The sequence below is a fragment of the Canis lupus genome, chromosome 20 (genome assembly GCF_011100685.1).
Source record: "Canis lupus familiaris isolate Mischka breed German Shepherd chromosome 20, alternate assembly UU_Cfam_GSD_1.0, whole genome shotgun sequence".
Classification (NCBI taxonomy): domain Eukaryota; kingdom Metazoa; phylum Chordata; class Mammalia; order Carnivora; family Canidae; genus Canis; species Canis lupus.
Window position 1 is genome coordinate 28,738,673 of NC_049241.1, and position 11,402 is coordinate 28,750,074.

General features: G+C 39.6%; 1 protein-coding gene across 17 annotated transcripts in view; it reads left to right on the top strand.

The window, feature by feature from the left end:
• Positions 1–11,402, top strand: part of CADPS (calcium dependent secretion activator) — a 465,131-nt gene that overhangs the window by 344,443 nt on the left and 109,286 nt on the right. For 7 of the 17 annotated variants that reach the window (XM_038565965.1, XM_038565963.1, XM_038565964.1 and 4 more), the window contains exons 14-18: positions 567–668; positions 2,578–2,641; positions 3,058–3,181; positions 5,535–5,603; positions 6,475–6,492. In XM_038565965.1, the coding sequence (XP_038421893.1) occupies positions 567–668; positions 2,578–2,641; positions 3,058–3,181; positions 5,535–5,603; positions 6,475–6,492 (377 nt within the window). The remainder of the gene's footprint in view (positions 1–566; positions 669–2,577; positions 2,642–3,057; positions 3,182–5,534; positions 5,604–6,474; positions 6,493–11,402) is intronic. The other 10 variants (XM_038565968.1, XM_038565967.1, XM_038565966.1 and 7 more) reach the window with 2 other exon arrangements.

Sequence of the window (11,402 nt, forward strand, 5' to 3'; positions counted from 1 at the left end):
TAAGCTGGAAATTGAGTCACGTAAGAACATTTAGCACTGAGAAAGACAGACATTTACAAGGCACCTGGTTTTCATAGAAGTTTGTGTGCATTATTCAGGAGCTCCAAACCTAAGTGCTTACAAGAGAGATAGGTACCGCAAATTAGAGATGTGGACAGGTGAGTGCCTGCCCCACCAGAGGAAGAAGCTGTTACTTGGCACTCACCAATTAATGCCAGTTGTTCCAAATTTTTAAAAGAATTGTGTTATAAAACTCTCCTAACTTTGAAAATGCTAGTAAATAGTTCAAAATCTTAAATTGTGAGCCAAACAGAAGGTCTAGAAACTGGGCCTTATAGCCACCAGTTTGTACATTTTTACCATTTCACAATAAATGAGCCAAACAGTAACCCCCAACATACCCCATCCCCCCTTAGTAGTCAGCACTGAAAAGCAGGACTTCTCCTAAGGTCACATTGATCATGGTAGTTGTTCTTCTAAAATGGACAGTTTCCTCCTGCTAGAGATTTGATTTGATGGTGTCAGCATATGAGGTTCCCGTCACTTCATGACATGTCTTCTTTTAGGCCTGATGGAATTGGAACTGTGACTGTTGAAGAGAAGGAACGTTTTGAAGAAATCAAAGAGAGACTCCGAGTTCTGCTGGAAAATCAGATTACACATTTTAGGTAAGGATCTGGGGCTGAGAGGTTTATTAGGATGGTGACACTGAGAAGCAGCAAATAAAGAGCTTGATTTTCTAAAACTGTGAACCTATTAGAGACACACTGGAGATTAAGAAATAACTAAATGGAAATGGAAACCAGTAGGACAGGGTTCCACAGCAGCCAGGAGACTTTGCAATCTTAAGTGCATTTTATTTCCACTGAAAGGACAGAGCCCTTCTTGTGCAAGCTGACCCTGGTCAGCAGTCTATTCTTTTTTTTTTTTTTTTTTTAAGATTTTATTTATTTATTTGACAGAGAGAGAGCATGAGCAAGGAGAGCTGCCAAAGGAAAAGGTGAAGCAGGCTCCACATGGAGCAGGGAGCACAATGCCAGACTCAATCCCAGGACCCTAAGATCAGGATCTGAGCCAAAGGCAGATGCTTCACCGACTGAGCCACCCAAGTGTCCCATCAGTCTTTTATTTTAAAATCTATTACAGGGTGCCTGGGTGGCTCAGTCAGTGAAGCATCTGCCTTTGGCTCAGATCCTGATCTCAGGGTCCTGGGATCAAGTCTGGCATCGGGCTCCCTGCTCTGTGTGGAGCCTGCTTCTCCCTCTACCCCTCCCCTTGCTTGTGCTCTCTCTCACTCACTCTGTCTTTCTCTCTCTCAAATAAATAAAATCTTAAAAAAAAAATCTATTACAAAGTTGAAGGTGAAGTTTCTTCAAGGTCCCTAAATCAGTGAAAAATCCTAGGAATCAGATCACATGGACAGAGAAGGAAGGCAATGGTACCCACACGAGAATCCCCACTTTCTCCCTTACTTCAGGAAAGGATTAGCTGTCTATGAAGGGAAAGAAAGAAGCTTAGATCAGCCTTGGCAGACTGACTCTTCCCCATACACATGCAAGACAGCAAGCAAGTCCAAGGCTTCATCCTTGAGCACATAGCCCACTGCTCCCTTGCAGCAAATCAGGCATTTGTAATGCAGCACTGGTGGTTCTGAATTAAAGGTCCTGAGATAGTAATTCAAAAATAGTAAGAACATTTACAATAATGTAATAAATAATTCATTTTTATTAAACATTTCCTATGGGTCAAGATATAGGACCAGAGGCTAGTTAGGCATTAACTCATTTTTTTGTGCCCAGAACAACTTAGCAAGGTAGTTATTATAACTCTCATTAAATAAAAAGTAAGCCAAGGCTGAGAGAGGGAAGGACTTGCACCAGACCACCCAGCCCAACACCTGCATAGGTCATAGTCTGAGTTTAGGTAGCTTCTGCTGGTCTCTTTGTACCATGAGAACAGTGTCTCGAAGGGTCCGTGACAGCCTGAAATAGTCAACGGAACTCTTAGGAGTCCACAACATAGTTCCATCTGTACCTTCAAAATCCTCCTAGACAAATTTTTATTGATTGCACACCATATACAAGAGATATTGCCAATAACAATTAAAAACCACAGTCAAGGAAGGATACTTAGCAAAAGCATGAATTTGCTCGAAATACAGTCTTTCGTTTCCTGTAGTGGTCCTTTGGAGACTTGAGTGTGTTTGGATTTCACCCTGTTTCAACTAATATTTTTTTTTATTGCTGGTCCCTAAAATCATATAGAAGGTCACATGTGAGCTAACAAATGGTTTTCCTTCACAATAGAAATCTAAACAGAGCCTTATGTCATCACTCTAAATATTCTTTTCTGCTGCAGACATTTGCAGAGTCTCTCTTTAGTCATTATTCACACATACACATATATACATTATATACACACATATATGGTGTGAATTCAGATTAACATAACACAACGTGACAAAATAAGAAGCATTTTCTGTTCCTCAGAAAGAGTTGCTATAGGAATCAAATTGCAGCATATTTCATGCTAAAATGTAATATATTTGGGCAACCTGAAGAATTTTCTCTTTTTTAGGTATTGCTTTCCATTTGGTCGACCTGAAGGTGCTTTAAAAGCTACTTTATCACTCTTGGAAAGGGTAAGAATGAAAGTAAAAGGCAGATTACATATATACAGACATGAATATGATCGTAAAGAAATATTGTGGTTGAATGACCTAGTTTGTCATTTTTCAAGGCTTCGTTTACCATTCATCAAATACCAGAATAAATGTGAGGAAACTGCCAAAATTCTAGATATTTTATCTCCAGACTCCCAAATAGTTAGCATATATTGAAGATATGTTCCTGGCCCTTCCTCGATTCATAGATGGGCTTTGCCATCCTAACTGTGCTTTACAGTTCTGTGTTTTCTTTTTAACGATGGCTCTCAATCAATACTAAGTCAAAAAGGAGGCATTCACAACTCATTTTAAACTCAAGCTCTTTAAGAAATAAAATGAGTAACACATTTGTTTGAACCATCAATAATAATCTTTTTTTTTTCCACCTTAAGGTTTTGATGAAAGATATTGTGACCCCCGTACCACAAGAGGAGGTAAAAACAGTCATCCGGAAATGTCTAGAGCAGGCTGCTTTAGTCAACTATTCCCGGCTATCAGAATATGCTAAAATCGAAGGTAAGGCTCCCTTCTGCCCCCAGTTTTTTATTTAAATTTTGGTATGGCTCCCTGGGGAAGAGTCTGTCTTTTCTAATGGGCACCAGAAAACAGTGGTCCATCTGAGTATGTTAAATTGAAACTTGAAAGCACTTGAAATGTGAAAGCTTCCTTGGCTGTGGCCAAATAAATGAATTAAGAACAGGGGCTCCAGGGAACAGTCTTTGTAGGGGAAGAATACTGAATATAGGATGTTATCAGATAACTAAGGTCCTTCTGAGAGTCTGTGTTGGCATTAAGTTTGCTCTGTGACTAATGTTTTCCTATGAAAGAGTTCTGTAGGATTGTTACCTTCTCTAAATAGAGGAAAACAAAGCACTTTGTTGTCCACTGTTGATAGCTTTGGAGGTAGAACAAGCATGGAATGAAACAACATCAAGATTTTGCTTAACTCTTTCTTGCCCCTTGAAAGTATCTTGTCTTTTGGTAACATTTCAACCTCGATGGCAGGTTAGTGTCCAGCTATCTCTGATGGCTCCTGGTTTGCTTTAGATCTCATTCATTCTTGTTGCTCCAGACCTAGGATGGTTGTTACCACTGCCCTCTCAAGTTTTAGGGAAGCAGGCACTGATGACCAAGTAATCACCCAAAAGGCACTTTGAGTAAACTCTACTTGAGAAGATATGGTTCTTTGGGACCTATTCATTTGCAAAGGTATTAATCACTTTTCATTGTTACCCTGTTGGCTGCTATAGGGTGATTTGAAAACCACACCCAACTTGACCAGTGGTGTAAGTGTATAAATGTGGAAGTTCTGTGTGCAAAACTCAATGTGTCCGCATTCTGGAATCTGATGTTCTCTCACATGTGAAACACCTGACTAAAACCAGCAAATGCCCATTGTCTGCCTTCAGGACTTGACTGGGGGGAATAAAAAAAGGCTTAACCAACCACCAAAACCCTATCACTTACCCTGCCGAAGTCCTTGTTTCCTTAGAGAATTAGGTTAAGATCATGTCAAATCGCAGTGTTCTGTACATTACATGTCCTCCCTCTCTCAATTTTGTCTGTCTGACAATGCAAATTGTGTACCAGTGGTAATGAATTCATTGCTATGCACCCAGGGAGAAACACTTAAGAATTGGGCACTAAAAGGATGTTTATCAACTCTTGACTTGGTAATGAGTGACAAAAATAGAGGAACAAGAAGATCATTAAAGGGCTGTTAGCAAATAATTGTTCTAGCATTTACCTTCCCAGGACATAATGATTGGTTGTATTTGGTAAAGTCAACCAGGTACCTACCTAATAATTCTAGGCAAGGCCAGAGATGGGATGGGATCAAGAAACGTTCGGTTGCCATGGCTGCTGCCTCGTAGGCCTTGGTCTAGCTATTACTAGTCTTTTGGTAAGATCTGCTCTCTTCTTTCAGATAAATATATCCAAAAACAAACTTTAAGATCTGTAAGTAAAAATGCATTCATTTCCAAAGTAGATCAGCTGATCTGTAATTTCCTTTTGTGCCTCAATTCTTCTTGGTTGTGTTAATTATCTTTTGCACTGTGACTTTTAGGTCTGGGGATTCTTTGAAGAAACCAATCTTTTTTTTTCCAACTCTCTTTTCAGAGAAGTACCTCATTCCACACTACCTGCTCTCTTCCGCTTCTCTCCTTCCTTGTCCGTGATTGGCTCAGCCACTTTTTGACGTTACCTCTGCAAAAGTGGCTGTGACACCAATTTCAAAGCATGCTGGGATTGTTAATTCAGACAACCCAACATCCTCTGGCTGCATGTATCAGGTTTTCTTTCATGAACATAGTCCACCGTAGGCTGAGACAGTGCAGCTTTGAAGATATTACTACCAAACAACTTTCTTTTACAAGGTTCCGATCCTATGCTCAGAAAAGAAATCTTACATTTTCACATTTGAGCCCCTCTGTGAGCACTAACAGCTTAGTCCCCTGAGAATTTTGGAAAGAAGTTGTAGTGATATTGCTGGAGACTATGTTTATGAAGAAATACCTCAAGAGCCTTAGATACTAAAGTCTGAAATCCTTAGTATCTTGGAGCCTTAAATCAATGAAATTCTGTTTCCCTCTACTCATGATGTTTTTGGTCATTGTACTCTTGCAAACAATTCTAAAGAGACGTGTAAAATCATGGTCACAATCTCTCTCGTGACTCACGGCATGCTGAATGGTTAATCCAGTAGATCTCCAATTTTGAAACTCCTTTTTCTTTTATCCTGTGTTTATCCCAAAATACTCTGTGGCTATTTTCCTTTGAGCTAATGTAACGTATTCCTCTAACCTATGACCTTTAACCTCTTTACCTCTGACCTAAGCCTCTTGCATGCCCAAATCCTCTTTTATAGGGAAAAAGAGAGAAATGTATGAGCATCCTGTCTTCTGCTTGGCCTCCCAAGTGATGGATTTAACCATTCGTGAGTACCTACCACCTCCTCGCCATGCTGTCTTCACTCTTTCTGTTTTCATTATTTCAAGAAAATCCAGATCCAAACCAACTCACTCTCCTTGCTTCAAGTTTTTTAGCATTGGCTTGTCTGTTGATTCTGTCTGTGAAACCCAGTGTGAGAAGTCCAGTCACTTTTTATCAGCCTAAAACAGGTTAGACAATTAAGCCATTTGTTTGTGATAAACTCAGATTTGTCCGTAAGTTTTTCAGTTCTTCTCTGTCTGTGACCTGAATGCATTTTTACTTTGCTTGTGTGTAACCCCAATTTGTAAAGTGCTTGTCACTGGTACACAATCAAAAGGTAGCCGCTAGGCCGGGAGCAATGCGTTAGGTGTCAGATAAAGGACAGTGGGGGCAAAATCATGCCTTCTTTTCCATGTTTAAGATGTCAAATTATTTTGGGTGTATGATCACACAAGGTGGTCCATTCTCTATAAAAACTAGATCTTATATGCCTCCTGTCTGTTCTCTTTCAAGCTGGGAAGCTTTTCCTTGTTCTCTCTGGAGATTTTGACTTGTCCTTGTCCTATAAGCTCTGGCTAGAACATATGACTTAATTGTCACTTGGAGAGTTCGTGTATGTTTCATAGCTTGATTTCACATTAAACTTAATTTTACTAATTTTCTATTTGTGCAGCATTTTCCACCTCTGTGAAGGAGCCTTTTTTTGCTGGCCCCCACACTTCGGGGCGGTGGGAACCCAAGGGCAACCTTTTCCTTCCAATATCATGTATCACACATAAGTGGGGGGCATTTTGGTCCATTTGCTCATTAATCCTGCATATGTGTTCTTGTTTCTCTCTCTCTTCTCTCCTTGTTGTGCTCTCTCTTTCAAATAGAGAATCAAAAGGACGCAGGTGAACCAACTGTATTATGCATTATAAACTATCAGGACTGTTGAGTTATATTGAGTTTCTGTTTTTGTTTTTGTTTTTTAAGAGCTCCTTAACGTATGGACTCCCAAAGACTGATGTGGAGTTGCAATGATACTTAAGGAGTTAATTTGTGCTGTCTAACTATATCTCTTGCCCATTAGATGTTGACCTCGATAGAGCAGAATTTCTATAAAGGCATAAGCTTTGAAGGAACAGAATTCTGGTTAGCTGCGGGGCTTCATTTCATCTTTGGTTTCAGTATTCGGTGATTTGGCCTCATGTGCTTAAAAAAAGAAAGTTACTGAACCAAACTACTCTTTCTCTTTGTTTTTCATTCCTTTTTTCTGTTTTCTACCTACTGAGAAGTTTGTGTTCTTTGATGAATGTTTATCAGCCAAGACAGAGAGAAGTTGTGTCCATGTTGTTCTTGTATGTATCGTGTGATGAGACAGGATGCACGCAAGGGATGGCTGAACAGGGGCTGTTGCTGGAAGTTTCATGAGAGGAAAGATCTTAGAGAATTCTCTGGCTTTGGAAATTTTCTTCTTGTTTGGTCCCCAAACTTCTGAGCATATTTTGAGGAAAGCTTTAATGTGAAACTTTAATAAGTACATACTATTGATCATTGTTTTTTTAAGTCAAAAAAATCCTCAAAAGATAATTATCATTTTATCAAAGTTAAACATATTTCATTTAATCAAAGTTAAATGCATTTCAGATCAATTCAGAAAGCAGTTTTGTGCACATGCCGAGCATCAAGCTAGCAATTGGTATTGGAAGACTCACAAACCTATGTTCAAAACACGTGAGCCTTTCTCCCCCTGAAAGAGAAGGTATGCATTCATCCATCCATCCATCCATCCATCCATTCATCCATTCATTCATTTATTCATTCACTCATTAGACAAGTGCTTAGTGGGAGCCTACCATATGCCAGGTACAGTTGTGAAAGTCAAGGACTAGTAAACAAGAAGGAAATAGCTGTTAACCTAATGGAGCATCTATACAAATGGGTGTATGAGTGTAAATTCCAAATTCAGTACCTAGCAACACCAATTCATAGAGTGATGTGTAAGAGTGCATTATCAGAAAACTGGAAATTTTCACTAGGGCAGTGAGCTAGAATGCATCTTGAAAGATAAATCAGAATCAATGAAAGGGAGCTGGGATTGGAAAGTGGAAGGGCATCCAAGATAGAATAATATGTTCAAATGCATAAAACTGTATAGCTAATAAAAATAGGTAATTCTTTTAAAAAAAAAAAAGTCAATTCATATTCAATGTGTATTATGTGCCCGGTATGACTATAAGGGCTTTTTATGTATTAATTCATTTAATTCTCAAAAACTCTTATGAGATAGATACTACTATTATTCCCATTTTAGAGATGAGCAATCCGAAGCACAGGCTAAATAACACACTCCTAGAAGATTAAGTGATAGAGCCAGAATCTGAGCCCAGACAGAGGCCACACTCTTAAGTACTCTGTAATTCAATGTGATTACAAGACAAGGTATAACAATGGCAGTAATGGGTGCTAATGTTGGCAATGTACGTAGGAGGCAAGATCTCATATATACCTTAATAACAGGGTTCAGACTGTATCTCATGGTCTAGAGGTTCTTAACCTGGAATCTATGCCAGTGTTTGCATGCGTATAGATTTTTACAAGGGAAAAACTCCACAGGTCTCACTTCCAAAGGTGAAGGCTTTTTAAGTAAGGGAGCAGCTTAGTAATTTGCACTCCAGAAAAATCATACTGTCCATACTATGATAGACAGAATGGACTGGGTGGCAGGAAGAGTGTAAAACTAGACCTAAAAGGTTAAGGTCAAAGCAGAGATGGGTTTGAAGCTTGGGATGTCCAAGGCCTCTTCAAGGCAAAGCAGACCTAAACTACAATCATCATCCTAATTGCTTCTTTCCTGACTTGTAAATCTTTTTTCTTACTCTTCCCTTCCCTCTTCAATTTCCTAACAGGGAACAAAACAAAAACACGCAGATGGGTATGCAAAGCCAACTGATGGAGGTGGCAGGGCACAGTTGGAGTCACCTGTGTAAATTGGGGTGGAGCTACTGAGTCCTTTAGACAAGCTGTGCTTCAAAAAACTATGGGACTCTGCACATGGCAGTTTGGTGGACTTATGCTTTCTGTCTGGTGGCATTATTAGAAATTAAATGTTCTGTTTAATTACAGTATCTTTTTTGAAAAAAGATGTAAAAGGCTGCTACTCCATGAAAGAAAAGCTGTGACTCCTGCAAATGAATTCTATCATTTTAAATACATTTCATTTAAACTGTCACACGTTCTGAACCCAGTAAGCTCTGAGAAAGTCTACACTACTATTGCTGTTTTGCTTCAATTCTTGGCTAAATACTTGCATAATTTTCTAAGCATCATAAGGATTCTACTGGAACTTGAAATAAAACAATTTTTCCTTCAAATATGCCAAGGATTTATATAATTAGATGATAGATAGATAGATAGATAGATAGATAGATAGATAGATAGATAGATAGCCAGCCCACCTATGGGCCCAAGCACTATGCTGAGGACTTTACATGGAGAATCTAATTCAATCTGTACCTTAGTCCTATAAATAAGGCTTCATTATTGCCCCTTTTACAGATTCAGAGAGGATAAGTGACTTTCTCAAGCAGGATTTGAACCTAGATCTTTCTTAATTCAAACATCATCCCTTTTTTGTTCCTTTCCACTGTGCAGCCTTTCCAACTTGGATAGTATCCATTCTTTAAGTAGCTAAGTTCAAAAGTATCTACAATTTTTGATCCAGAAAGACCACAAAAACAAACAAACAAAAAACAGAGCAGTCCTTTCTAGGACCAGATCGTTGTCAAAATCCTTTCATTGAGAAGTCTTTCTGGGATCCCTGGGTGGCGCAGCGGTTTGGCGCCTGCCTTTGGCCCAGGGCGTGGTCCTGAAGACCCGGGATCGAATCCCACGTCGGGCTCCCGGTGCATGGAGCCTGCTTCTCCCTCTGCCTGTGTCTCTGCCTCTCTCTCTCTCTCACTGTGTGCCTATCATAAATAAATTAAAAAAGTTTAAAAAAATATTAAAAAAAAAAAAAAGAGAAGTCTTTCTGAGCAGCTGAGATTCTTTAAGATTGCCAAAGAACTGAGGACTTGTTTCTTTTGCTACAGTTGAGAGAAACCTGCTAGAGCAAGCCAAATGCATCCAAAGGAGTGCCACGCAGATTCTGTAGTCAACCCTTTGTATCTTCTCCTATCTCCAGTCAAACTTCTTATAGGTCCAAGGTCCTGCACACATTCAGAACCCCCCTGCCCCAGCCCTAGGCTGCCTTATCTTTCAGCCACAAGATAGTGGCTCCACCCATAATCCATTAACTGGAATGAGTTTTCAATATGACAGCTGTTGGTGCCCAGTATTCACATGTTTGCATCCTTTATGTACAAATCACAGAAAACACTACTTCAGAACCAGCCTAAGCACTCAGGATTGTTACACCAAAAACTTACATCACGATTTTGGTTTCAATGAGTCTCTTAACTTCTTTAAGCCTCATTTTTATTTTCTGTAAAAGGGGCTGATAATGGTTCCTCCCCCAAAAAAGTTGCTGGAAAGATCAAAACACATATTCCAAATAAAGCTTTGAGCACACTGCCTGGCACATAGTAAATATTCATTATATAATTTAGCTGTTATTATTTATCTTATTTAAAAAGGAACTTCTAAAACCAGATGTGTAGTATAGATATATTATTTGATTTTGGAAATAGAATATAAAACACAGCTTCTCAAACTTCCGTGTTCACACAAATCTCTGAGAATCTTATTAAAACATAGGTTCTGATTTGGTAGGTGTTGGGTGGGACTTGGAAATCTGCATTTCCAAGAGGCTCCCACATGATGCTAAAGCTACTGACCCAGTGATTGCAATTGGGATGTCAATAAAATCTAGGGGGTAGACGATTTTTCCTTTTATCATAAACCTCAAAATAAAGCATTACAATAAAGCTCTGCATATATTTGTTAAATACCCACTAAGTTTCAGGAGCTCTGCCAGGGACCAGAGCCACAAGCGAAAGCAGTCATGATGCCTACCTGGGAGCTTATGACAGGGTAGAGAACACAAGTGTAAAACAAGTAATGACATTCCGCTGACTATGGTAAAGGGAAATGTAAGGTGCTACAGGAATGCAGCACGGGAGATTTTACCTAAGCCAGGGTCTTTGATGCATTCCCAGGACGAGATGTCTTTGACTCCTGGGAGTCAAAGACTAGTGACTCAGGAAGAACTCTTTGGGGTGTTCCTGTCCTTCCTAAAGTATTTACCTCTGTTGATCATCCTTCCAGATGTCCCAATATCCTGCCCCAGAGAGCTTGTGGTCATATACAGGAAAGCTTATTTGGGGACTGCTTGGATATTTAATAATTAAAAGCTAGATTCTTACTATAGCCAGTGACAAAACAAAAACAAAAACACAAAAAAACTTAATCAAGGAAAGGGGATCTTTGCACCATATAGCTGGGAATGCATGGATACAGGATAAAGAATTTTAGTGTGTTTTGATCTCTCCAACTGCTGACAGGCTTCTTTAATGTGACTGGGAGTCATGATAAGGGGGTTGGGAGAAACATGGGTAGAGAAGGCACCAGGCTTTTATCCTAGCAAACAATCCTAGAGGAAAAATAATTTTCCTTTCCAGGCAGTAGTGTAATATTCCAGAGTAGGGCCTCATTGGCCCAGCTTGGGTCACATGTTAATCCCTGAGCCAATCATATTTCCCCTGATGGCACAGGGTGCTGTGGTTGGCCTGGCTTGCCTCATATGACTGCCCTTGTACTTGTAGGAGTTATTGCTTGATATTCCCATCAGAACCATTTGGAGCAGAGAGGCAATTCTCCTGAG